Source organism: Lactuca saligna, chromosome 1, assembly GCF_052625555.1.
Source record: "Lactuca saligna cultivar CGN05327 chromosome 1, ASM5262555v1, whole genome shotgun sequence".
Taxonomy (NCBI): Eukaryota; Viridiplantae; Streptophyta; class Magnoliopsida; order Asterales; family Asteraceae; genus Lactuca; species Lactuca saligna.
The window spans coordinates 47,767,121-47,793,917 of NC_136417.1; the positions used below are offsets into that span (position 1 = coordinate 47,767,121).

Genomic DNA, 26,797 nt, shown 5'->3' on the forward strand with positions numbered 1-26,797 from the left:
CTACCGGGATGAATCGAGTACATGGTCTTGTGTGCTTCTTCCATTAGAAGATCTCTTATTCCTCCCGTCTTAGGTACCCAAATTCGATCTTGGAATACCTTCAGTCCTCGACTGTTCGTACCGAACACTAACGTTTTTCCCAAACGTTCTTCCTTTCGGTCATTCTTTTCTAAGGCTTCTTCTTGAGCTTTCCTGATACTTTCCACAATCGTCGAGACGACTTCAATTCTTAATGCTCTTGGCCTTCTTCTTTCAAGATTGACTTTCCGACTGAGAGCATCAGCAACAATATTTGCTTTACCTGGGTGGTAAAGTATCTCACAGTCGTAGTCCTTGAGAAGTTCTAGCCAGCGTCGTTGCCTCATGTTCAACTCCTTCTGATTAAAGAGATACTGGAGACTCTTATGATCAGTGAAGAGCTTGCACTTCGTGCCGTAGAGGTAATGCCTCCATATCTTTAAGGCGAATACTACCGCTGCCAACTCCAGATCATGAGTGGGGTAGTTCTTTTCGTGCTCTTTCAATTGTCGAGATGCGTATGCTATCACCTTTTCTCTTTGGGTCAGAACACAACCTAACCCGACTCCAGATGCATCACTATAAACTGCGAAATCTTCGACTCCATCGGGTAGAGAAAGTATCGGCGCTTCACATAACTTCTTCTTTAGCTTCTCGAACGCCTCATCGTGTTTCTCACTCCATGTATACGTAGCTCCTTTATGGGTCAAAGCTGTTAATGGAGCAGCTATCGAAGAAAAGCCTTGGATAAATCGTCGGTAATATCCGGCTAATCCTAGAAAGCTTCGAATCTCCGTGGGACTCTTCGGACGTTCCCACTTCATTACAGCCTCGATCTTAGCAGGGTCAACCATTATTCCTTCCTGGTTAACAACATGACCCAAGAATTGGACTTCCCGTATCCAAAAGTCGCATTTGGAGAACTTTGCAAAAAGCTTCTCCTTCTTTAACACCTCCAATACTTCTCGTAGATGCTTGCCGTGCTCCTCCTGGCTTTTCGAGTAGATGAGAATGTCGTCGATGAACACTATCACGGATTTATCGAGGAATGGTTTACAAACCCTGTTCATCAAATCCATGAATGCTGCGGGAGCATTGGTTAGTCCGAATGACATAACCAAGAACTCGTAGTGTCCATATCTTGTTCTGAATGCAGTCTTCTCAATATCCTGCTCTCTCACCTTCAGCTGATGATATCCTGACCTAAGATCGATCTTTGAGAAGTAGCTTGAACCTTGCAGCTGATCGAATAGGTCATCAATCCTCGGCAATGGATACTTGTTCTTCACCGTTGCCTTATTCAGCTCTCGGTAGTCTATGCACATCCTCATGCTTCCGTCCTTCTTCTTCACGAATAACACCGGAGCTCCCCAGGGTGATGAACTAGGTCGAATGAAACCGCTGTCCAACAGCTCCTGAAGTTGCATCATGAGCTCCTTCATCTCCGTCGGTGCTAATCGGTAAGGTGCCTTTGCTATCGGTGTTGTTCCTGGTAATAAGTCTATACGAAATTCTACTTGCCTATCAGGTGGTAATCCGGGAAGATCTTCAGGAAAGACTTCCGGATAATCGCACACAACCGGTATATTCTGCACCTCTTTCTTTTCTTTCTTAGCATCGATTACGAATGCCAAGTACGATGCACATCCCTTGGACAAACATTTCCTGGCTTTCATCAAGGAGATGATTCCAGAACTCAATCTGCGTTTGTCCCCGTACACCATAAATGATTCCTTTCCGGGTGGGTTTATCCTAACTATCTTCTTTCGGCATAATATCTCAGCATCGTTGGCGCTAAGCCAATCCATACCCAAAACGATGTCGAAACCGTTTAACTCTATGGGTAATAGTTCCTCCTGGAATTCGTTTCCGTTTAGGTCAATGATGATGTTCCTAATACGATTACTAACAGGTACAAATTTGCCACTGGCAACTTCTACAATTAAGGCGTTATCAAGTTTTTCTACAGGTAATGCTAATTTCGCACTAAATTTATGCGACACAAAGGAGTAGTTGGCTCCGGAATCAAACAGTATATTTGCAGGCAAACCATTTACAAGAAAGGTACCTGAAGCGACGTCTGCTGCCTCCTTTGCAGCCTCGAGCGTCATCTGGAAGGCTCTCGCCTTCGGCTTTGGTGGTATGTTGGGTCTTCCTGCCTCCTTCTTCTTCGGGCAGTCCTTCAAAATGTGCCCTTCTTCATTACACCCATAACAGGCCTTCTGGTTAAGGGTGCATTCATTGGCATAGTGCCCAGGCTTTCCGCATTTGTAACAAGTGACTCCTCCATCACACTTCCCAAAGTGCTTCTTCTTGCACTTGTCACACCACTTTGCTTCTGATCCTCCTCCTCTCGAACCAGACTTCGAGAATCTTCCTTTCTTACCGGACCTCGAGGATCCGTCAAATTTCCTTTTCTCTCCCACTTCCGCTCTCTCCAGACCCTTCTCTCGTATCTGGGTCTCCACATTCTTAGCAGCCCAGATGGCAGCTTTCAGAGTGGTAGTTTGCTTGACCATTGGACCGAAGTCCGCTGGTAATCCGAGGGCAAATTTGTTAACCTTGGAGAGTTCGGTTGGGACGAGGTGAGGAACGAGCTTCATTTTCTCAGTAAAGCTTGCAGCGTATTCAGTAACGCTCATTCTTGCCTTCTTCAGATTCTGGAATTCGTTGCTGATCTCCAGAAGATCCTGCTCAGAGCAGTATTGCATCTTTAACTGTACCAGGAAATCCTCCCACGACATTTTGCTTGCTTCACCTTTGGGCATTGAATCAGCTAATAGCTTCCACCAGCTTAGTACTCCAGATTTCAATAGAGGAACTGCAAGAGCAGTCTTCTGCCTATTGCTACACTCGCAACTCTCAAACATTGTCTCCATCTCAGAGATCCAGTTCATGACTTCCACCGGCGTCGGGCTTCCGGATAGACTCGGTGGTTTGGATGCCATGAAATCCTTGTATTTGCATCCACGTCCATCATTTCCTCCATCCTGGTGGTTTTGCCTAACTATCGGTGGGTTGGCTTGACCAATAGTCCCACTGTAGTTTCCTTCTTCAGTCTGCCCTTCGTTCAACTCGGGCTGTTCGAGCTGAATAGTCGCTTCCTCTCGATTTTGCTGGAGCAAACGCCTGGTTTCCTCCATTTGACGATCCAACATTGCCTGGATCATCACTTGCACTCCGGCCATCGTTATTGGTCCGACAGCGGCTTCCACAACTGGTATTTGCTCGATCACGGGGGGTTGGTGTCTATTCCCATTTGCGTTTACGTTTCCGCTACGGGTCCTTGCCATCTTGATCTATACACCGAATAAGGTGAATTTAGATCTTTATTTAGGAGAGACGTTTTAAATCGTCCTAATCACTCCGAAACGTTTACATGCTAGTTCTAATATCGTAGTCGTACGTTTAGAATCCTAAACACATAAGGTTTCCAGATCCGGTCGGCAACAGACCATAGATCCGAACAAAATAACAGCATATCATGCATAAAGCATTTAGCACATATAAGCATTTTAGGCACAATTCCTAAAATAAGCTAGTGCTCACACCTCACAATCATCGCTTAGCATTCTAAGTTTAAGTCTAGAAATCCTACAAATTCCTAGTTCGCTTAAACTAATGCTCTGATACCAACTGTGACATCCCCAAAATCACGGCCAGAAAAGACCGGTTTTGTTTATACTTTATTTCAAAATCAGAGTTATTTTTTAATAAAAAGGGTTGCGGAATTTGTCCCAAAACAATAATATGATAAAGATTTATCAAAAGCATTTCCATAGAAATGTATTTCATTAAAAGACTCGGGATGTCATGTTCGTACAGATCAAAAGTATAAACAGTACAATATAAGCCTTACTACATTATTTCATATCTACAGGCCTATATCCGTAATCCCTCGTCCAAAACATCACACCTATGCTCATGCGCCACTACCTGTAATGCATAAAACTGAGTGGGTCAGGCTTGGGAGCCTGGTGAGCACATAGGGTTTTCAACCCACAATAAATAAGTTTATTAATTTCATCAATCAACAATAACCCGATTACCCGTTCCCGTTATCCTCACTTTACGTCCCTAAACACCTATCATAAGGGACCTAGCCTAAGGATCATCATCGGGACGGACACTACTGCTAAGGGGATTCCTTAGCAATAAATGTCCTAATAGGCAACCATGTGGGGGATGGAGTACACCGGTGAACACATCGTTCACAACACCTACAGGTTGCGAGCCTGCTAGTGTTCCACTGGACTGTCTAGAAGAGTCCGTGGTCGTCATCTATACTCCGCTAGATGACTGGATCAACAACAACAACATCGAGGCCTCTCATCATTTTATCACACATCACCTATTACATCTACCCATGTTTTACCCCAACATTTTCGTAGATATAAAATACATATACAGTTTAAATCATTGAAAACATGTATAACAACGTTCATCTAACGTAGATAGCAAGTATTCAGATAATATGCACACATAGCACGTAATTTATATAAAATACTTCATATCTATGTGTAAGCTGAAAGTAACTATGCACTCACCGGAAAAGGTGGTGATTCCGAACTCAGACAGCGCTTCGCTTCTTAAAAAGAATTTTTCTTCGACGAAACCTAGTATTATTACCACTAGAGTTTAGTTTATTATTCGTCGAGACTAATTAATAGTCTAGCTATTATTATTATTATTATATAAGCGTCAAAAAAATACTTATATAACCCATAATAATAGCCCAAGTATTTATTATAAGTTCCTAATAACGTTACTATAATTAAATAAAAGTTATATTAAAAATAGCGTAGGCGTAGCTCACTTACAGCAGGTTTTATAGAAAACCGGGCTTTGCTTGGAGCAGCGTTCCCGAGCCGAAAATCTCTTCTTCTCAGAGCCTTCGAGCACTCCGGGGCTTCCGCCTCGTGCTAGGGAGGTTCCCTAGGCTTTTCGGGGGATTTCGGGGCTAGAGAGAGGTTCTAGAGAGAGAGAGAGAGTAAAGAGAAGAAAGAATGGGAAAGGTGTGAAGAAAATGAGGGTGGGAGAGGTGGTATTTATAGGGTGAAATGTGGCTGAACTTGGTGCCACATGTCACCATCTGGTGGCAAGCCTTGGGGAGAAAGCAATGGCCAAGATTGTGCCACATCACCCATTTTCGCACAGCACACTTCCGACTTCTAAAATCCGTAACTTTCACATACGACCTCCGTTTTTGACGTTCTTTATATCCACGCGTAGGTAATAATAAGATCTACAACTTTCATTTTGACACCGTCAGCTAATTCTCGACCGATCTTAAATTTAACAGTACAAGGAGATTATACTGTTAAACGTCTGCGTAAAATTAATAACTTCTACATACGGACTCTGTTTTTTGTCTGTCTTTTTACCGTTGATTTCCTATTAATGAGATCTTCAACTCTCATTTACGTTGCGTAAGCCAAAAACCGCTCGAACTAAAATTCGAGTTTCAGGCCGTGCACTGCTAAGCCGAATCTTAGAAAAATCATAACTTCTTCATACGAAGTCAGATTTGGGCGTTCTTTTTATCGATGTTCTTAGTTTAACACATTCTACGACTTTTGTTTAGATTGCTAAGGCTAAAAAGTCTTCTATCGTAAATTCACTATTTACGTCTCCCGGTGTCGTGCCGGTTTAGCCGTAAAACTTCGGCGGGCCATAACTTCTTCGTTATAGCTCGGATTTGGGCATTCTTTATATGTACGGAAACCTTGAGACATATTCTACAACTTTATGTAGAGATATCGGGATTATCTCACACTTTAATTTTGACGCTCATTTTTATTCTTTATTAATTATACATTTATAATTAAATAATAAACACATAAACACACATAATTCACATAATACTCAAATATTTCATATTTATTACTTCAAAAAGAGTTACAATAGTTGACCTAGAGCTAGGGCACGAGTTGATGTGTTCGACAGGGACGTCGAACCCTATAATGGGGGGTGAAGGTGGGTTGCACCTGATCCTACATCGGCTTGGAAGGAGAACGAAACATCTAGTTATAAGGGGTGTGGATACCTTCCTTGTCACAACGCGTTTTAAAGCCGTGAGGGCAGCAGATCCCATAAGAACTCTGCAGTTAAGCGTGCTCGGGCGGGAGTAGTACCGGGATGGGTGACCCCCTGGGAAGTCCTCGTGCCGAGTGGCCCAAAGCGGACAATATTGTGATACGTGCCAGAGGGGGGTGTTACAAATGGTATCAGAGCTAGGGCACGGGTCGATGTGTTCGACAGGGACGTCGAACCCTATAATGGGGGGTGAAGGTGGGTTGCACCTGATCCTACATCGGCTTGGAAGGAGAACGAAACATCTAGTTATAAGGGGTGTGGATACCTTCCTTGTCACAACGCGTTTTAAAGCCGTGAGGGCAGCAGATCCCATAAGAACTCTGCAGTTAAGCGTGCTCGGGCGGGAGTAGTACCGGGATGGGTGACCCCCTGGGAAGTCCTCGTGCCGAGTGGCCCAAAGCGGACAATATTGTGATACGTGCCAGAGGGGGGTGTTACAGTTGGGAAACCTGGTGAGTACATAGGGTTTTCAACTCACAATAAATAAATTTATTAACTTTATCAAACCAAACAAACCCGATTACCTGTTCCCATTATCCTCACTTTACGTCCCTAAAACATATAACACAAGAGACCTAGTCTAAGGACTTTCATCGGGGTGACAACACATGCTTCGGGGGTTCCTCAACAATTCATGTCAAATAAAGCCAACCATGTGGGGGATGGAGTACTGCTGGTAAGCACACAGTTCAAATAAACATGCAGTTCAAATAAACACCTATAAGTTGCAAGCCTGCTAGCGTTCCACTGGACTGTCTATAATAGTTCGTGGTCGTCATCTATACTCCGCTAGATGACTGGATCATCAATAACATCTATAACGAGGCCTCTCATTATTTTATTTTGTCACACAACAACTATTACATCTACCCATATTTTAACCAACACATTTTGTAGATATAAAATACATATACAGTTTAAATCATTTAAAACATGTATAAAATTGTTCATCCAGCATAGATAGAAAGTATACATATAATATGCACACACAACACGTAATTTATATAAAATACTTCATATCTATGTGTAAGTTGAAAGTAACTATGCACTCACTTTAAAAAGGTGGTGATTCCGAACTCAGACAGCGCTTCGCTTCTTAAAAATAATTTCCTTCGTTGAAACCTAGTATTATTACTACTAGAGTTTAGTATATTATTCGCCAAGACTAACTAATAGTCTAGCTATTATTACTATCATATAAACGTTAAATAATACTTATATAACCCATAATAATAGCATAAGTACTTATTATAAGTTCCTAATAACGTTACTACTATTAAATAAAAGTTATATTAAAAATAGCGTAGGCGTAACTCACTTACAACGGGTTTTATAGAAAACCGGGCTTTGCTTGGAGCAACGTTCCCGAGCCGAAAAGCTCTTTTTCTCGGAACCGTCGAGCACTCCGGGGCTTCCACCTCGTGATAGGGAGCTTCCCTAGGCTTTTCTGGGGGTTTCGGGGCTAGAAAGATGTTCTAGAGAGAGTAAAGAGAAGAAAGAATGGGAAATGTGTAAAGAAAATGAGGGTGGGAGAGGTTCTATTTATAGGGTGAAAAATAGTTGAACTTAGTGCCACATGTCACCATCTAGTGGCAAGACTTGGGGAGAAAGCAATGACAAAGATTGTGCCACATGTCACCATCCGTAACTTTCACATACGACCTCCGTTTTTATGTTCTTTATATCCACGTGTAGGTAAAATTAAGATCTACAACTTTCATTTTGACTCCGTCAGCTAATTCTCGACCGATCTTAAATTTAACAGTACGATGAGAATATACTGTTAAATGTCCGCGTAAACTTCATAACTTCTACATACGGACTCCGTTTTTGTCTGTCTTTTTACCGATGAGTTCCTATTAATGAGATCTTCAACTTTCATTTAGATTGTGTAGGCCAAAAACCGTTCGAACTAAAATTTGAGTTTCAGGTCGTGCACTGCTATGTCAAATGTTAAAAAATTCATAACTTCCTCATATGAAGTCCGATTTAGGCGTTCTTTTTATGGACGCTCTCAGTTTAACATATTCTATGACTTTTGTTTAAATTACTAAGGCTAAAAAATAATCTATCGTAAATTCACTATTTACGTCTTCCGGTGTCGTGCCGGTTTTGCCGAAAAACTTCAACGGACCATAACTTCTTCGTTATAACTCGGATTTCAACGTTCTTTATATGTACGGAACCATTGAGATGTATTTTACAACTTAGTTAAGATTATTTATTCTAAATAATCTTTTGTCAAAAAATCGTTTTGGACCCCTATTATCTCTAAATTGACTAACCAGGATTTGCGGGTGTTACATGCACAAATACAGAGTTATGAGATAATCCAAGGGATCAAATCAAATTGCAGGACTAATCTAACTCATAAACACATAATACTTTTACTGTGTTATGTGTTATTGGAGATAGTTTGAATGCAAAGAGACATAAATCTATTTTTGGGTAATCAACTTGTTTCTAACCTCTGCATGTAATGTTCATCTTCCTTATTTAAATAGTGGTTATGAGACCATATTGATTCTTTCCCTTGGATCATGTTAGGGGTGCTGTCATTTGAAACCCTGTATATGGGATGCGATGTTGTCCTGACCCCCCATATTTCCTAATCCACATTTATCGCTCATTGTATGCATGCAGTTTACGCCTCCAATTTTGATGAGTAAATTGAATTCAATTTGTCTTGATATTAACATTAACTATACTAAAATATGTAAATAACTCTAAAATTACCAACGTTGTATTGTATATTTACTTGTTTCTTAAATTATTTTACTAATATTATTTTTAAACAACTTGAATTTTCTAACCTTCTTTTTTTTTTGGTAGTTGGGTTTCTATTTTTCAACACCCTCTAGTCTCACATTCCACTCAACCTGGGCATCATCATCCCTATAAAAACCGAGTCTAGTGCGATGCGAGTGCATTTGCGCTCGTTTTCTCCGCGTTTCATCACTAATTACTGCTACTTCTCAACTACTATTCAGCTCACTACGACATCCATGTCTTACCGCCCTAATGCTCAAGGCGGCCGTCGCGGTGGCGGTCGCGGAGGAGGTCGAGGAGGTGGTCGCCGTGGTGGCGGCGGTGGAGGTGGAAGAGGTGAACAGAGATGGTGGGACCCTGTTTGGCGTGCTGAGCGGCTTAGACAGACGCAAAGCGAGGTTGAATTCATTTATGTTTTTGTTTCCGTTTTACAGATGAACTTGATCTCGTTGCTAGGGTTTTACATTTTGAATGAATCATCAACAGCTACTAATTTCAAAATATCTATAAATACATGCTTCTGATGATAGAATGATGATATGATGATTGTTAGGTTGAGGCTTTTGATAAGGACCACTGGTGGGGAAAAATGGAGCAAATGAAGAGTGGGGGAGATGTAGAGTTGATAATAAAACATTTCTTCAGTCGAGGCGATCAACAAACCCTCTCTGATATGGCATATCAGCTGGGACTTTATTTGTAAGTACTGCAATTATTTGTATGAATCGTTTAGTAATTAACCTTGTTCTCAAAACAACCAAATATCTCCATTTTAATCCACATTCTACCTTACATTACTGTTATCGTATTTTCTTTGTGCAAAGAAAGTCATGCATACAATAAAGGCAATACACTTGTGGTGAGCAAAGTTCCATTACCAAACTACCGTGCAGATCTTGATGAGCGCCATGGATCTTCACAGAAAGAGGTACTACAACTACAACTACAAGCTAGTCTTTGTATACATTTTGACCTCATTCTTATTTATGCCAAATCTATTTTATAGATACATATGTCTACAGAAACCGAGAGAAGAGTTGAGAATCTATTGGATAGTTCAACAGCAACGGAAAAAGTTAACAACTCTTCTACCACATCCATTCAAACTTCCAAACAATCACCCTATGAATCAGATAAAACTACTGGAATCTCAGATAATGCTAAGAAGGCACTTAGCATTGAACTCAAAGAAAGACAGGAAAGACAGAAGGAATCTGATCGTGTTAAGGCAATGTGCTTATTCAGAGAGAAGCTTCCTGCACATAACATGAAATCTGAGTTTCTAAAAGCTGTTGCAGAAAACCAGGTTTTAGTGGTTTCAGGGGAAACAGGTTGTGGTAAAACCACACAGCTTCCTCAGTTCATTTTAGAGGAAGAAATATCATCTCTACGTGGCTCTGAGTGCAATATTATCTGCACCCAACCCCGCCGTATCTCCGCCATATCAGTAGCTGCTCGAATAGCCAATGAGAGAGGAGAAAACCTTGGTCAATCTGTTGGTTATCAAATTCGCCTAGAGTCAAATCGCTCTGAACAAACAAAATTATTATTCTGCACAACAGGAGTCTTGCTTCGAAAACTGGTACTCTGATTCTTTTCACATTTTCCTTGAATTTAATAACATAAATTGTACATTTTAAATTTCATCAACTAATATAGTGTCTTCTCTGTAATGCTGATTTGTAGGTTCAAGATCCAAACCTAACAGGAATCAGCCATTTGTTAGTTGATGAAATTCACGAAAGAGGAATGAATGAAGATTTTTTGTTAATTATTTTACGCGATCTTCTCCCTCAACGTCCAGATTTACGCCTTATATTAATGAGTGCTACTATTAATGCTGACTTGTTCTCCAAATACTTTGGAAATTCCCCAACAATTCATATCCCAGTATTACTTCTTCTCATCTTCTTGAATATTTACCCTTCAACATTTACTTAAACATGACCTTATCACATTAATCAAATCATTCTATTACATTACAGGGATTGACTTTTCCTGTGCAAGAACTATTTTTAGAAGACGTTTTAGAGAAAACCCGTTATGTAGTAAAATCTGAGGCTGATAATGTTCAGGGTTTTTCAAGGAGAAGGAGGAGACAACAAGAGTCCAAAACTGATCCCATTACTGAGAAATTTGAGGCATGATTATATTTTGATGAACCATTTAGTGTTTATGATTGATTCAGTGGTATAGAGCATTAGAGCTTATTGAACTTGGTTTTGGTGTTGTAGGAAGCGGATATCAATTCTGTATACAAAAGCTACAGTGCAAACACTAGACAATCTCTTGAAGCTTGGAGTGGTTCAGAAACAGACTTGGGTTTAGTGGAAGCAACAATTGAGTATATCTGTAGACACGAAGGTCCAGGGGCAATTCTGGTATTTCTCACAGGTTGGGATGAAATCTCAAAGCTTCTCGACAATGTCAAGGCTAACAATTTTCTTAATAATCCCACAAAGTTTCTTGTCCTCCCTCTTCATGGTTCTATGCCTACCATTAACCAACGTGAAATCTTTGACAAACCTCCTTCTGGAACAAGGTACTTCTTTGACTGTTTGACTTTTCCTACTATTTTAATCAATTCATATTGTAAGAAATTGTTTTTTTTTTTTTTTTTTTTTGCAGAAAAGTTGTTTTAGCAACGAATATTGCTGAGAGTAGTATAACTATAGATGATGTGGTTTATGTTGTGGATTGTGGAAAAGCAAAAGAGACAAGTTATGATGCTTTAAATAAGCTTGCGTGTTTGCTTCCATCATGGATATCAAAAGCTTCATCACATCAGGTAGGAAAATTTTATTAAATGTTACATTTTTGGTCCTTGAATATAGCAGGGACCAAATATGTAATTTTATGGGTTGCTGATGTCATGTTTGGGTGGTGATGACTCATGACAGAGACGTGGGCGGGCGGGTCGTGTACAGCCTGGCGTATGTTACAGATTGTACCCAAAAATGGTGCATGATTCCATGCTTCAATATCAACTACCTGAAATTCTTAGAACACCATTGCAAGAGCTTTGTTTACAGATAAAAAGTCTGCAACTTGGAGCTGTTGGATGTTTTTTGGCTAAGGCACTTCAGCCACCTGATGCGCTTTCTGTTCAAAATGCTGTTGAACTTTTGAAGACGATTGGGGCTTTAGATGATAGAGAAGAGCTCACGCCACTTGGACGCCACCTGTGCACTCTGCCTTTAGAGCCGAATATTGGGAAGATGCTTCTCATGGGGTCCATTTTTCAATGTGTTAATCCTGCTTTAACAATTGCTGCTGCTCTTGCTTATCGGAGCCCGTTTATTCTTCCGATTAATAGGAAAGAGGAAGCTGATGAAGCAAAAAGATCCTTTGCTGGTGATTCATGCAGGTATTTTTTTTTATTTTTTTTTAATCATCACCGGTAAAAATGATGATTTGACCCCTTTTTCCTGCTTTACCGTTTCACTACTGACATGGTTCCATTAAAGTCCTATTATTTTACCATAATTACGAATAAGTCCCAAACTAAAATTAAGTGATGATTTGACCCTTTTCTCCTTGTAACATATATTTTACCGGTTTTATTAAGACTTTTCTGAAGATTTCTCTATACTATATGTAGTATTATAGTTATATACTAAGTATTGTATAAAATAGTGATACTAATTAGGAAGATAAAGGGGGGTTAATATGTAAATAGTTTAATAATATATGTATAAAAATAAAATATGGTCAAACAGTGAGGAAATAACTAATACCTAATAAATATTAAGATACATAATGTATATTAAATAGAGACAGGTGTTGGAGCAAAAATAAATAAAAGAAACACATTCTAGATATCATATACAAGTATGCAACTATTAGATATAAAAATATTTGCAGAAGAATATTGACTAAGAATACTAGATTAGGTCAAACTACTAAATATTATATTCTAAATAAAAAACCCTATTAAATCGTAATACCTACTAAATCTTATAACCTAAATACATCATGGATATTAAAATACTTGCTAGGTAGTCTTGACAAGAAAACAATAATAATAAATAAACAATTAAGGATAAATAATGAGAATAGCTGGGCAACAATAATCATCTGACACTTTGAGAGTTGACAAACACAAATATTCTAATCATGTCCAACACTAAAAACACACAAATCCTTACATCACAAAACGACATTGGCAATTGCCCAATTTTCATAATTCATTTTTTTTTTTCATCCATTATATTAAACTAATTATTCATGCAGTGACCACATAGCTCTTCTTAAAGCATTCGAAGGGTGGAAAGAAGCAAAACGTTCCGGAAACGAAAAATCCTTCTGTTGGGAAAACTTCTTGTCAGTTCAAACCTTAAAAATGATAGCTGACATGCGTCTCCAATTTCTCGACCTCCTTTCCGATATCGGCTTCATAGATAAATCCAAGGGCGCAAATGTAAATTCCCATCATCATCATCATCATCATCATCATTTTCACTCATTCCAACTAAAACCTAATCTAATTTATAATGTCCATTAATTTCTCAGGCATATAACCAATATAGCGATGACATGGAAATGGTGTGTGCGATCCTATGTGCTGGGTTGTACCCGAATGTAGTCCAATGTAAAAGAAGAGGAAAGCGAACAGCTCTTTACACCAAAGAAGTTGGAAAAGTCGATATTCATCCAGCTTCTGTCAACGCTGGGGTCCACATTTTTCCTCTTCCTTTCATGGTATACAGTGAAAAAGTGAAAACAAGCAGTGTGTATATTCGTGATGCCACAAATATATCGGACTATGCTTTGCTTATGTTTGGTGGTAATCTTGTTGAAACCAAAAATGGTGATGGGATTGAGATGCTCGATGGATACCTTCAGTTTTCAGCATCCAAGAGCGTGATGGGATTGATTAAGGTATCTTATACTTTGTTTTTTTTTTTCTACAACAAATTAGAGATTACCGTTTTTTTTTATTTTTAAAATTGGTATTTTGATGGAATGTTGCAGAAATTACGAGGCGAAGTTGATAGGTTATTGAACAGGAAGATTGAAGATCCGAAATTGGATGTTAATGTTGAAGGGAAAGGAGTTGTTGCTGCTCTTGTTGAGTTGTTGCATAACCAAAATGTTCGCTATTAATTATTAAGCGAGCATTGTTTTTGTTTTCACAGAGTTTCCATTCCTTTCTAGATATCATCATATACCCAACCAACTTTGACAGTGACACCAACTCGTTTGTTCTTTCCAACTGTAACTTTTATTTAAATCTTACAATTGACGTTTAAAAATAATATATTTTAAACCCAATTGGATTGATCTTAATCGGACCCATTCTCATTTCTCAATCTCAACACCGGTTTAGACTCGAGACCCATTACTGCTCCTAATAAATAACCAAGGTGGGACAAACTCAAGTTGGACCGCTCACTATTAACTAGTAAATAGTAGCGCTACCCATACCATGGGCCATGGCTTCGACCGGTTCTCATTTCTCAATGCTGAAATTTAAAAGTTTCTGTACAAAACCGACATTTAAAAAAATGTGTATATCACAATTCAAATATATCCATGGTTAATCAACATACCTATACGATTAGTTTTTATTATCAATCAAATCATGGATTACTATCATCTTCAACTTGGTTTCATACTTTTGTTTGTCTTGTCTCTTGATAATATTTTTTGTTGTTGCATTGTAAGTTTGGAAGAGGGCAATAGCATATATTTTGCATAGAAATTGTAGTTTATAAGCTAGTTTTTTAAAACTATTCGGTGTAGCTTTTTAATTAAAACTTTCTAAAATTCTCTTATACATAACTTTAATTAATTATAATAAACATATTTTTCTACATGCCTTTATATATTATTTTATATTTTTCAGTTAGTTTATTGGCTATCAACTAGCCAAACATAACTTAATTCTGCAACTTTTATCTACTATGTGACTTGAACCTTTAAGTATTTGCAGTATGGGAAGTGACATTTTTAATATAATTGATACATCAGACCAAAAGCTTTTTGATGTTCAAGTTTATAGCAGTGTAGTCCATTTCTTAAATTAATTTTTTATTTTTTAAAAAAAAGAGAATTAAAATCAATAGATTGTGTTGATAAGTTTAGAGACTAATGATAAACAGCATTTAGTATGTTCAACAAGAAACAATAAAATTATAAAAAGATGTGAAGTATAGAAGAGGTAGTCCAAAGGCCGAGTCCAATTCAGCCTGACCTTATTCTTTCATAATTTCATGATTTCATCTACCATTTGAATTTTTGACCAAATCGATATTCAAATATTGTGGATTTTCTAAGATGACAAAAGTTCGATTATTTTATTAAAAAATATATATTTGTTCCAGAATTTCGTCTTCCCATAATTTATTTAAGGCCTACATGGATGCTACATTTAACTACCCTCTTTTTGTTTTCTTTATTAATACATATTAATTAAATAAATATTTGATAATACTTCCGGTGGGTGCTGGCTAGTATTGAGTATTTGACCCAATCAAATCCAACCGGAGCGAAAAAAAAAAAAAAAGAACCTGATCCGAACCATGGTATTCAATCCGGTTCGAGTTGGGTCTGAAACTGAACACATTAATAAAGAGCACATTTACTTGTTGAACCGAACTAGAACTGGGATGTTCGGTCCAGTTCCCGGTTCTCCATTTCCCATTAAATGGATTCTCAGTTCTTGGTACGGTTCGGTCCGGGTTCGGATCCATGCTCATCCCTCGTGTTGTGGCTATATCATATTATCATTATTATGTCATTTCATTTGCAAAGATTGCTCTATTAGGCGTTGTACTCTTCTGAAATTAAAGAAAACATTACCCACCCCCTTGGAAGCACCTTTATAATTTTTATTCCAATAATTTTTTGATTTTCCATTGGTTATTAGATGAGGAGTAGAGGGTGTGTGCTTAATACTTACGTCGATGTTTTCCTCAAGGGACTCATGTAAGAATAGCATATTCTTTTATTCAAGAAACGAGAAGAATGACTTAGTGTTGGTGATAGTATCCACAATACTATGATACAAGGGAGAAAGTTGTGGTAGTATATGCATGAGAAGCTCAACTTCATTTATCGGTGAATCAACGTAAGCTGGTTGATGTGTAATTGGGCAAGTGTATATGCAATTGTACAACAATATAGTTGAGATAAGACTAGGTTGTTGAACTCTTAAAGAACGAATACAAATTTAATGCAAAATATTTAAATACTAGTAAAACTAAATCAAACGAAACTAAAAATTGGATTAAAAACAAGATATTTATAGTATTTTCATTTAGATTCGATTAACCTTCTTAATTATGGTAGGTTTCCTAGAAGTGAAATAGATTTAATTTATTGTTTAACTAACCTAAGTAATTAAATATAAGGACAAGTAACACATGGTCATGTTTATAACAATCCAAATAATCAATATTAAGTCCGTATTATGTAAGACTTGATCTAGTAATTAACCTCAATCGTCATGACAATTAATTTATGCACAAAATGTTCATCTAATGTAATCTTTCTAGTCATAACATTTTAGTGGTCAATAAACCCGTATCATTCAAGTCAACACAATTAGATTAGTCATAGATTATATAAAGCTCAACAATAGGTAATAAAAATATGAACTTTAACACTCATAAGGATCTTTGGACAAGCAAACATAATAATTTAGCCAACTACTAATTCCATATATGATAACCGAACCATAAATAAGAGGTTCCTCTACATCTAAGAAAAAGTAAATGGGATTATCCCATAATCATAGAAGAAAACAGAAATAAACAATCAAAAATAGGCTAGACATGATAACTAGACAAGCTGCTTGAGATATAATGATTCCACTTTTTGATTCTTCATTCCTTGCTATAATGTTAATCTCTAGCTTCAAAATCGTCCCAGAAGGGTTTCTGGTCGTTAAAATAAGGCTATGCCTTTGCCTTGGAGGCTTGTTGATTACATTGAAGAATTAATGCTTTATATAGAATTTCTGTCGACCTATTTACGCGAGGCGTAGATGGACATGTCGCATTCTCGTAAGTTTCCATGTTTCATTCGAGCACTTTAGCCTCTAAGTGAGACATGCTTAGCTTGGATGCTAAGAAGTTGAGGTGAACATTTAGACCATACCGGTTTTATAAAAATTGGTGGATTTTAGATCGGACCTGTTGAGGCTTACCAGGTCCATGTCTGGGTATGGGTTTGATTTCGGTTCTTAGACGTAAAAGTGAACATTTGGACTGGACTGAACCGGACTGACTCTTGGACCAGACCTGTTTTGTAGAAATTGATGGACCTTGGACACAACCGATAACCCTAAGAACGATGACTTGATACCATACTGCATTGTGCAAAGACCGCTATGACATTCCATTGCTATAATTAATACAATAAGTTAACAAAAGGAATCCTATATATAGATACAAACATAAATAAAATTACAATTTCAATCACGGGCAAGTAATAGATCATAACCATTTTTATTTTTATTTTCTTGCTCTATGATTTCAAAAATAAAAAATTTCTTGTCTATGATGGGTATGAAACAATTAAATTGTAGGGTATGCAAAAAGAATTCTTCCAAACCCTAGAATGCATCTTTAGAATCTCACTTGCACTCTCCTTCGTCTTCCTTCCACAGTCTACTTGCAGCGCCAAACACAATTTTCCGACCACCCCCAACTGCAACATCTCTTGCAGAACACTTCTGTTGCCTGAGGATTTCGCCACCGAATGCAAGATGCTCACCGCCTTCTCGCTAGCCAAAGATGACACTCGAAAGATCTTCTTGGAAACCACCGCCAATCCACCTCCGTGTTTCAAAAGCTCCGATCGTCCTTCTGCGCACTGACAAAGCTGGTCTAGAACCACAATAACCATCTCCGAGACTCTCTTTTCTGTGCAATCCAGGAGGATGTCGATCAGCACCTGAACCGCCCCTGCCTCCGCCGCTTTCATCCTGTTCCGCCCCCATGGACAGACGTTGATGAGTAGCTTTAGTGTTGCTTTTGTGGCTTTCTGGGAGATTTCATCCACCAAGATTTGTACAAGCACAATGAATAAACGAGGGTTTAATGACGTCACTTTCATGGGCTCCGCCACCTCTAACATTGCTTTCAGTAACATGACGGCGTAAGCACGTGACTCGTAACTGGTGGCGCGTTCCATCACGCGCGTCAACGTCTCAACGAAATCTCCAGTCTTTCCGAACAATGATTTAAGACTCATTGGTGACAGGTGAAGGTGGTGAAGAATGCTTAGCGCTTCGTCTGTTCCAGTCGAAATAAACTCGTCGACACCGGAAACGTCTCCGGCCGTTGGTGATGACGACATCTTATTATCCATGTTGGTTAAGATCCACGCAAGGTAATCAGCTGCACCTACTGATTCCATCAACTTCTTGTTCTTTTCGTTCTCCATAACAATCGTTTTTAACCTCTTCAAACACTTCATTTGCAGGTGAGGAGACTTTGAAGAAGAATCCTTCAAGATTTTTACGATTTCGGTTTTGGAGATCGGAAGCCGTGGTGTCGGGAATGTCCCGACGCCAGACGACGGATTAAGGGTGCTCCATGACTGGATCAGTCGCAGGAGGGTGTGGTTCGGTGTGAGCTCAATATCAACGACGACTTGTTTGGTTACCGGACAAACGTCATTCTTCTGAGAAAACAACCATTTCTCGATGCTATCACGATCATATGTGATCCCTGTAGACAGAGTTACAGGGTCTTTCATGATCTCAAGCGAAATTGGACAAATAAAAAAGCGAGGAACTTGGACATCTTGTTCAAGATCAGCCATTAACGAATCAGGAATTTGAAGAATAAGTTAAAGAGATCGGAAACAATCAGTTTTTGTTGTGAAGTTGTCACGAATATCGATATGAATGATGCCAAATAGTGAAGAGAACTTGGTTTTATACGAAAAAAGATACTAAATTTACTAGAGAAAGTTTGACTTTTCAAAGAGAAGTTAGAAGCATGGGAAAAGTGTGTTTGTGCCTTTGTGGAGTGTGTGTAAGCATAGAATTTGCATTTTTAATCCTTTAACTTTAATCAATTCTAAAAATAAGTTCAAACCTTCTTCTTAGAAAAATAATCCTGCTATTTTATAGGGATGCGTAAAACAAAATAAAAACTAACGGTTTGAGTTTGAGCTTTTTAAAAACTGAAATGGTTGGGGTTTGTTTTGATTTTAGAAAATATAAAAAACCAAGAAAACCCAAATCAAACCTAATTTTATGAAATATATATATATACCTATCACATTGCCTATGAAAAATTAACTTTAAGCCAGGAGGCAAAATTTAATAGGAAACCACTTGGGTTGTGGTGACTTGGTAAGACATGTGGAAGATATAGTGGATAACCTATTGACCCATGTTCAAATCCTGACACCACTCAGCCTTTGTGGCCATGGAGGTTCGTCTGCAGTGACTCCAGGGCATGAGGCAAAGCTTTATGTTTGCAGCGGGGATTAGTCGGTACGCGAAAGCTGGTCCGGAAACCCTCGTTAGGGTTCTCTTTCCAAAAAAAAAAAAAAAAAAAAATTTAATAGGAAGTGTGCAATATTTGAATATTTTTTTCTTGTTAATGGGTTAGTGGGGGTGCACTGGTGGTGTTTAGATGAAACTCGTTGTTTGCCAAAGTGCCAAGCGCCAAGTGTTGATAGGCAGTAATTCCCTTTGACTTTTCTCTCTCCTAGGGTCAACTGTTTTTCATAACCGACTTCTCTATTTTGAATAAAATTTAAAATATTTAGTAACATTTAAAGCTAAAGTTGAACAAATATCAAATATAATAAGATGTATTATTATTGTCAATGAGATTTTGAATACTTCAATGGTTTATCAAGTAATACATCTGTAAAACCATGTAACAGTTAATGTCTTCTTTGTCATACTATAAACGTATTTTTTACAAATATATTACCAAAACACGATATAGCTCTTCAGAAATGTATGGAAAGTTAAAATGTTAGAACGTATCAGATATTGCAATTTGAGTGTTAGTAAAATGTTAAACTACCAACACAAAATTATATATTTCTATCTCTTAGATTTTAGCATCGACAAATAATATATATTCCTTCTAGACCTATGACATTTGACACCATAAGGCCACGACGTTCAACTAATTAACATGTATATAATCTAGCATTTTAACGTTGGCTCAACGCCACCACAAACTTCTGGTCAATTAATTAAGCTGACCCGTAGTAAATATTTATATATAGTAGTGACATCAACTTGCTAATTTTGTTCATAATTGACTTCTTAAAAATCAAAATCTTTATTTTCTAGCCAATTGGAATGGTCTTAATCGGACCCGTTCTCAATCTCAACACCGGTTTAGACCCATCATTGGCATTGCTCCTGATAAATAACCAACGACAAACAATATGATCAGTTTAAGTTAGACCAGTTAGACCAGTCATTTCTAAAAGACAAAACTTCATAAATGTTTGCAGTCGTATCTTGAAATCTGAAGTAGGGGTGAGCATTTGGACCGGTCCGGACCGACTCTTGGACCGGACCGGTTATGGAGAATTTTGTGGACCATGGACCGGACCGGATGAGTCGTGTCCGTGTCCGGGTCCGGGTCCAGGTCCGGGTTTTCCGGTTTTTGGACCCGTTTGGACCGGTACAACTTTAATTGCTTAGAGTATAATAAGTAATCTACATTGATGTATAATATTATAACTTGCAAAATTAATATGTTTCCGTTTCACGTCTAACTAATCTACATTGATGTATAATATTATAACTTGCAATTTGCAAAAATTAATTTTCCAAATAAAAGAAACTAACATGTAAATCAAGTTCACCAACAAAAGTTAAACAATTTTAAGACAAACATACAAAAGTATTACCGTAACAATAAAAATCATAGTTTAAACTTTAAAATCAATCAAACTATCAAATTTCATAAACCCATAATCTAATCTTCCATTGACCTCTTCCCCATATCATTGTCATCCATATGTAACATATTTAAAGCTTGTGCAATCTCTACATAAACACAAATGAAAATATTGTTAGTATTTAATAAAAAGGAATAATTGTATAAAAAAGAATAAAGATTGTAATTTTTTTACCCAAAGCTATATCATCATCGTTCAAGATGTCATCAACGTTGTCAACTATCAGATTTGTAAACATTATCACCCAATCTTGGGTACATAACAAAGCTTCAACTATCAATGTCGATAAACTAGTTTGATACTCACTTACAACTCTACCACAAATGCTAAACGCGGACTCAGAATTATAGTATAAAATAATACTAAAAAGCTGAAATATTTCAGCTTTGATAGCTCTACATTGAAGTATTGTAACTCAATGAATATAATACCAAAATAAATAAAATTATATTCTAAATTCATCTGCAAATTGTAAACTAAATGTTGGAAAAACCGTAGGTCAATCCGACTTAAAACGAATGAGTTATGAGTGTTTAAAAAACGTCACAGATAATAAAATCTTGCTAAAAAGCTGAATTTTTTCAACTTTGAAAGCTCTACTTTGAAGGATTGTAACTCAGTGAATATAATACCAAAATAAACAAAATTATAGTCTAAACTCGTCTACAAACTGTAAACTAAATGTTGGAGAAAATCGGAAATCAATCTGACATAAAACGAATGAGTTATGGGTGTTTAAAAAACGTCACAACTTACAAAATGTTGCTGAAAAGCTGAATTTTTTCAGCTTTGATAGCTCTACTTTGAAGGATTGTAACACGGTAAATATAATACCAAAATAAACAAAATTATAGTCTAAATTCATCTACAAACTGTAAACTAAATGTTGGAAAAAACCGCAGGTCAATCCGACTTAAAACGAATGAGTTATGTGTGTTTAAAAAACATCACAAAAATCTTAATCATGTCCAACCGGTTCTAAACCCGGTAAAAAACGGACCGGACCGGGAAAAAAACCGGACCGGACCGGCGAGAAATCTTAGAACCGAGAACCGGCCCGGGGTCCAAAAAAACGGTCCGGTCTGGTCTGGTCCGGTCCGGTTTACCGATCCGGTCCGGTCCACCGGTCCAAATGCTCACCCCTAATCTGAAGTTTAGTCTTTAAGTTTAAAAAACTTCACAGATGGTCAATGTGGTTTCAAAACTTTTAACAAAAAGTTCGTATTGCTAACTCCGTCAAGTTTTGTCCGTTAAGTAAATGATATTTCCGTCATTTCATTACCAAAGTGACCATTTATGAAGTTTTTAGTTATTTAAAAAAAGAAAAAATATTATAATTATTTAGTTACAAAGTCTCTCTCTCTCTCTCTCTCTCTCTCTCTCTCTCTCTCTCTCTCAAATTAGACAATGCTGACCAAAATCAAACTCACCCAATCACCTCTACCGTCTCCTCCACCTTCTCCTCGTCTCCATAACGTCACTAACACACACAATGGAGCGTGCACGCAGGCTAGCAAACAAACCCATTCTCAAGCGTTTGGTTTCACAAACCAAGCAAAATTGACCATCCCCTACGTTGTATTCATCTTCGATGTATGTTTCCTTGTTATCTCCATACCTTTCTCGTGACAAAAATGTTAGATCAGAAAGAAACTTTCATGGGTTTGTTTCTCAAACTCGATTCATATAGGCCGAAGTTCTAAAACCCAATGACACCTATGCATAACGCCATAACTCTGCCACCCCATCAGAACAAACCAAAATGGTCGAATTTGTTGGCTTCTCGAGTCTCGATTCACTCATTGACTCCACTGTACCTATATCGATCTGCCTTAATTCCATGAAGTTCCCCAAATTTGATGAAGGCTTAACCGAATCCCAAATGATTGCATATATAAAAAATTATCAAACCATATCGGGAAAAATTTTGTATGGTGAAGTATTGTGATTCACATAAAAAATCGAATTGGTTATAGGTGTAACTTAACCAATGTTGGGAGAATTTGCGAATTTTGGTAGGCAATAACATAAACACCTGATTGACAAGAGCTCGAATTAAATAAATCGAGTTTTACACCATGAAACAGAAACACATATCAATCAATGTATCAAAAGGAAATCGAGGAAATCTGAAGATAGTTGAGTAGAATACCATGTATGGTCTTCAAGGCTAAATAAATCAGGTTTTGTACCGAGCTTCATACAAGCCATTTGTAGATGTCAATGGTTTTTTCTTTTTCTTCTTCTTCTTCTTCTTCTTCTTCTTCTTCTTCGTCTGGACTTGAAGAAACATATATCAAGCGAAAGAATTAAATCACGAAGGATGACGGGGCGGTGGTGGAATCCATTGTTGAGCATTTCCAAATCATGAACTGGAATCTATCTAGCGGGGGTGGCGACAAAGGGGTGTCGGTGATTGTAACATCAAATCAGAATATATTTAAACTTTTTAAAACAACCCATTTATTGAAATGAAGTGTTTACATATTCATTCTTTTCAGAACATTATTCAAAAATGGAGTCTCCAAAGATCCAATCAATCATAAAACCAAGGATATGTACGATCACACCTTCGCATTGCCACAATCTTCTGAAGTACTTGAAACAAAACTAAAACTGTAAGCCAACGCTTAGTGAGTTTCCCCCACAGTACCACCACACAAACATATAATTAAACATATAACGGGTCCACAACCTCCTGGTTGGATTATCCCTGGCCCACAACCTTACGGTTGGAATACCCTGGCCCATAACCTTATGGTTGGAATGCCCAATACATAACGGGTACACAACCTCCTGGTTGGATTACCCCCGACCCACAACCTTCCGATTGGAATGCCTTGGCCTACAACCTTCTGTTGGAATGCCACGTTTTGTTGACTTACATCACAAAGCAGTACTGTCTCAACCCCACCATACCATGTCGACATTCATATAACAAATAACATATATCCAAAAACAAATAATCATATAACCAGTTAACAGACTAGCAGACAGAGGTATAGATTACTATTGTATAGTAACATCCTAAATACCAGGATACATATCCAAAGGGGTCGGCATTGGTGCCTTCGACCTCAAAAACAGTGAGGAAACTCACATCACAGTTTGAAGAATATCTGATAAACACTTTGCTCCCAAATACCGGCTCAACCCAAATCCTAAATGTCAAAACATTTCCATTCTAAATTAATAACATTTTCCCACAATACCCTTGGTCAAAACTGCTCAAAGTCAACAAGTCAACCGAGTCAACACCATCGATACAACTCAGTCGAGTTAACTCATGCTTCGTATGTGGGGCGTACTCCCGAGGTAGACGGGGCGTACAAGCGTGTTCGAGGTATCATCGCCAGATTTTCATACGCGCAACCAATGTTTTAAAAATCGGTTTGAACCGATCGATCGAACCAGTTGGACGGGGAACCGGTGGAGAGAGCGCTTCAACTATCATCAATTTTATGTCAATTTCTGAACCCGATTGAACCGGCCGGTTTTTAGAAAAACCCGGTTGAACCGAATAAAAACACATGAAAAAGAACCATTTACACAATAATTTGGTGATTTTTTTCAAATCTATTTAGTTTTCTATAAATAAAAACATATGGTAAATGTTATAAAGTTTTTTGATGTGTTTGTATTCATCTAAAACTGTAACATCCCGACTCCCATGTATAAATTTTAAAGCTTTTAGATTCATAATTATAGACCTAATCGATGAGTTGGCTGCCCCAACTCGTCGTGTAGAGACTGATCAGGCCACATGGTTTATGGAACCTACTCGATGAGTTGTAGGACTCTAACTCGATGAGTAGAGGTTGTGCATTAAAACCCTAATTTTTAGGGTTTGCACCCTACTTAAAGGACCGTAAGTACTCCTACCAGCCACCTTAACTCCTTTTCACATCTAGAAGCAAACTCTAATCGACCTAACCCTGAGTGTTTGTGAGCCTAAAAGTGTATGTTTGGTTCATTTCTTTAAGAAACTTGATGATTTAGAAGTGTGGAATAATAAGGGGCTTGTAGATCCAGCATCTACATCGTTTTGGCATTCATTTGAAGGTAAAAAGTCATTACCTTGATCATTTTCTTGTTAGATCTCTTCATTCAAGAGTTTAGGGCTATTTCTAGCTTATCCTTGAAGCATTTCTAGTTTTGAGTACGATTTGAATTTGTAACTTCAGATCCGGACTCCTCTATGCCCTTGTTGATATAAAGTTTCAAGCTTTATGAAGCTTTGGCCCTTCTCCATGCCATAAACCTCTTCCTAAGGCTAGTTTTGAGTGTTTTAGCTTCTTGAAGCCTTGTATGCATGTAAAATCAGTAACTTTACATGGTAACTACACTCTACGAGGCTAGATCTACAGTTTGGAGCTTTGTTCTTGCTTAAAAGCTTCTGAATGAGAAAATAACTTAGGAACTCGACGAGTTGCATAGTAAACTTGTCGAGTTGGATGAGGGCTTCCCGCTTTCTAGATTCTGCATGAACTCGATGAGTTAGTGAGATAACTTGACGAGTTGGTTAGGGTTTTCCCGATATTTTGGATGTTGCATGAACTCGATGAGTTGCTTGATAACTCGGCGAGTTGACTGAGGGTTTCACGATTTTTGGAGTTTTGAAGGAACTCAACGAGTCTATAAGCTGCACTCGATGAGTTGGGTCAACATGGATTGTTGACCTTGCCGTTGACTTTGACTTTGACCAAGGATTGACCAGTTTGAGTGTTTGACTTCTGAGGGTATTTTGGTAATTTGGAAATTTATGGAATTGGATCAATGGTGGTTGTAGGTGTTGGTGTTTGGAGTTGTGTTTCGGGAGTTTGATATTTCAGTTCCGATCGACATTGTGAGGTGAGTTGTTCTCACTATATCAACAGGGTCGAAGGCACCAATGCTGACCCTTCTTTTGGATTATTATCTTGGTTATCGCATGATGATATGCTTAGTGACCTGTTAGGTCGGTATCCTGGTAAATAGGATGATGTTATGTTTAATGACCTATTAGGTTGGTATCTTGGTAAATAGGATGATGCTATGATTAGAGATTGGTTAGATCGCTTTGCCTATTTATACATGCTAGCAATTGTTATCTAGGTGTTGGTTGTATGCTTGGGGGTGGGTTGAGGTGGACCTGCTTTGTGATGTAGGCCAACATACCTAGGGCGACCTGGATAGACTGCAGGCCCAATGGGGGCATACCAGTCATGCCTAAGGCCCAAAGAATGGTCCAGATAGGCTGAAGACCTGGTAGGGCGGAGCAGACTAGCTGAAGGTTTTGAGAGTGGGCCAGATAGATTGAAGGCCCGGTGAGGGCGGTCCAGTCATACTGTAGACTCTATATGCATGTTGTTTAATTTGATATGGTTATGGTTTGTAAGGCGTTGGTATTTTGGGGGAACTCACTAAACTTCGGACTTACTGTTTTGGATTTTCTTTCAGGTACTTCAGATGACCGCGGGAAGGCGAAGGCGTGATCGTGCACCTCCTCGAATTTTTATGATTTGATTTACGGGATACTTTGATATGAAACTATTTTGAAAACATATTGTAATAAATAATGGTTTTTGAATATCTTAAAAAGTTTTAAAATTTTGTGAACTTTTATGGATGTTACATAAACTATATTTTGTTTCGATATTATACTTTATTTTCTTTTTAACTTATATGGATTGATGTAAAACACTAAAACTTATGGTTATGTGTTATTTTAATGTATTGGATTCATCTACAACTTATTTGTATGTGTGTTTTAATGTTTGAACTTGTAAACATCAAATTCATAATTTATATATGTATGTATGTGTAGGAAAACAGAAAAAATGTGAAAAATATAGAAACCAGTTGACCTGACGGTCGAACCGGGAACTGTTCACCATACTGGTTCAACTAAAAAATCGATTTTTAAAACATTGTGCACAACGTATCTTGAGGTACGCCCAGTGTACGCAACAACTCTCCTCTTAGCCTATTAAGCATTTATTTCTTCGACTTAACACATCCAATTGCATATCCAAGGCTA

General features: G+C 38.0%; 1 protein-coding gene and 1 pseudogene across 2 annotated transcripts; one reads left to right on the top strand and one right to left on the bottom strand.

Moving 5' to 3' along the window:
• The first annotated feature begins 8,972 nt into the window (after positions 1-8,972).
• Positions 8,973-14,172, top strand: LOC145035629 (RNA helicase family protein). 2 transcript variants are annotated; one of them, XM_078984144.1, is made up of 12 exons: positions 8,973-9,281; positions 9,437-9,582; positions 9,712-9,811; positions 9,890-10,465; positions 10,570-10,773; positions 10,869-11,024; positions 11,118-11,425; positions 11,512-11,671; positions 11,784-12,250; positions 13,117-13,303; positions 13,396-13,764; positions 13,858-14,172. In XM_078984144.1, the coding sequence occupies exons 1-12, from the start codon at positions 9,033-9,035 to the stop codon at positions 13,987-13,989; spliced, it is 3,054 nt and encodes a 1,017-aa protein (XP_078840270.1). In that variant the 5' UTR covers positions 8,973-9,032; the 3' UTR covers positions 13,990-14,172. The 2 variants fall into 2 exon arrangements, with proteins under 2 accessions (XP_078840270.1, XP_078840273.1); XM_078984147.1 differs by lacking the exon at positions 8,973-9,281 and having other exon boundaries at positions 9,442-9,582; positions 9,708-9,811.
• A 3,079-nt stretch (positions 14,173-17,251) lies between these two features.
• LOC145035637 (E3 ubiquitin-protein ligase PUB23 pseudogene) lies at positions 17,252-18,755 on the bottom strand (annotated as a pseudogene).
• Between the last annotated feature and the right edge of the window lie 8,042 nt (positions 18,756-26,797).

What these genes read in the sequence shown, in the direction of transcription:
- LOC145035629 (XM_078984144.1), top strand. Translation starts at nt 9,033, where the DNA reads ATGCGAGTGCATTTGCGCTCGTTTTCTCCGCGTTTCATCACTAATTAC. An exon ending in CCATTACTGAGAAATTTGAG is followed by an intron (nt 11,025 to 11,117) that starts GCATGATTATAT and finishes TTGGTGTTGTAG; the next exon opens with GAAGCGGATATCAATTCTGT. An exon ending in TTTGCTGGTGATTCATGCAG is followed by an intron (nt 12,251 to 13,116) that starts GTATTTTTTTTT and finishes TTATTCATGCAG; the next exon opens with TGACCACATAGCTCTTCTTA.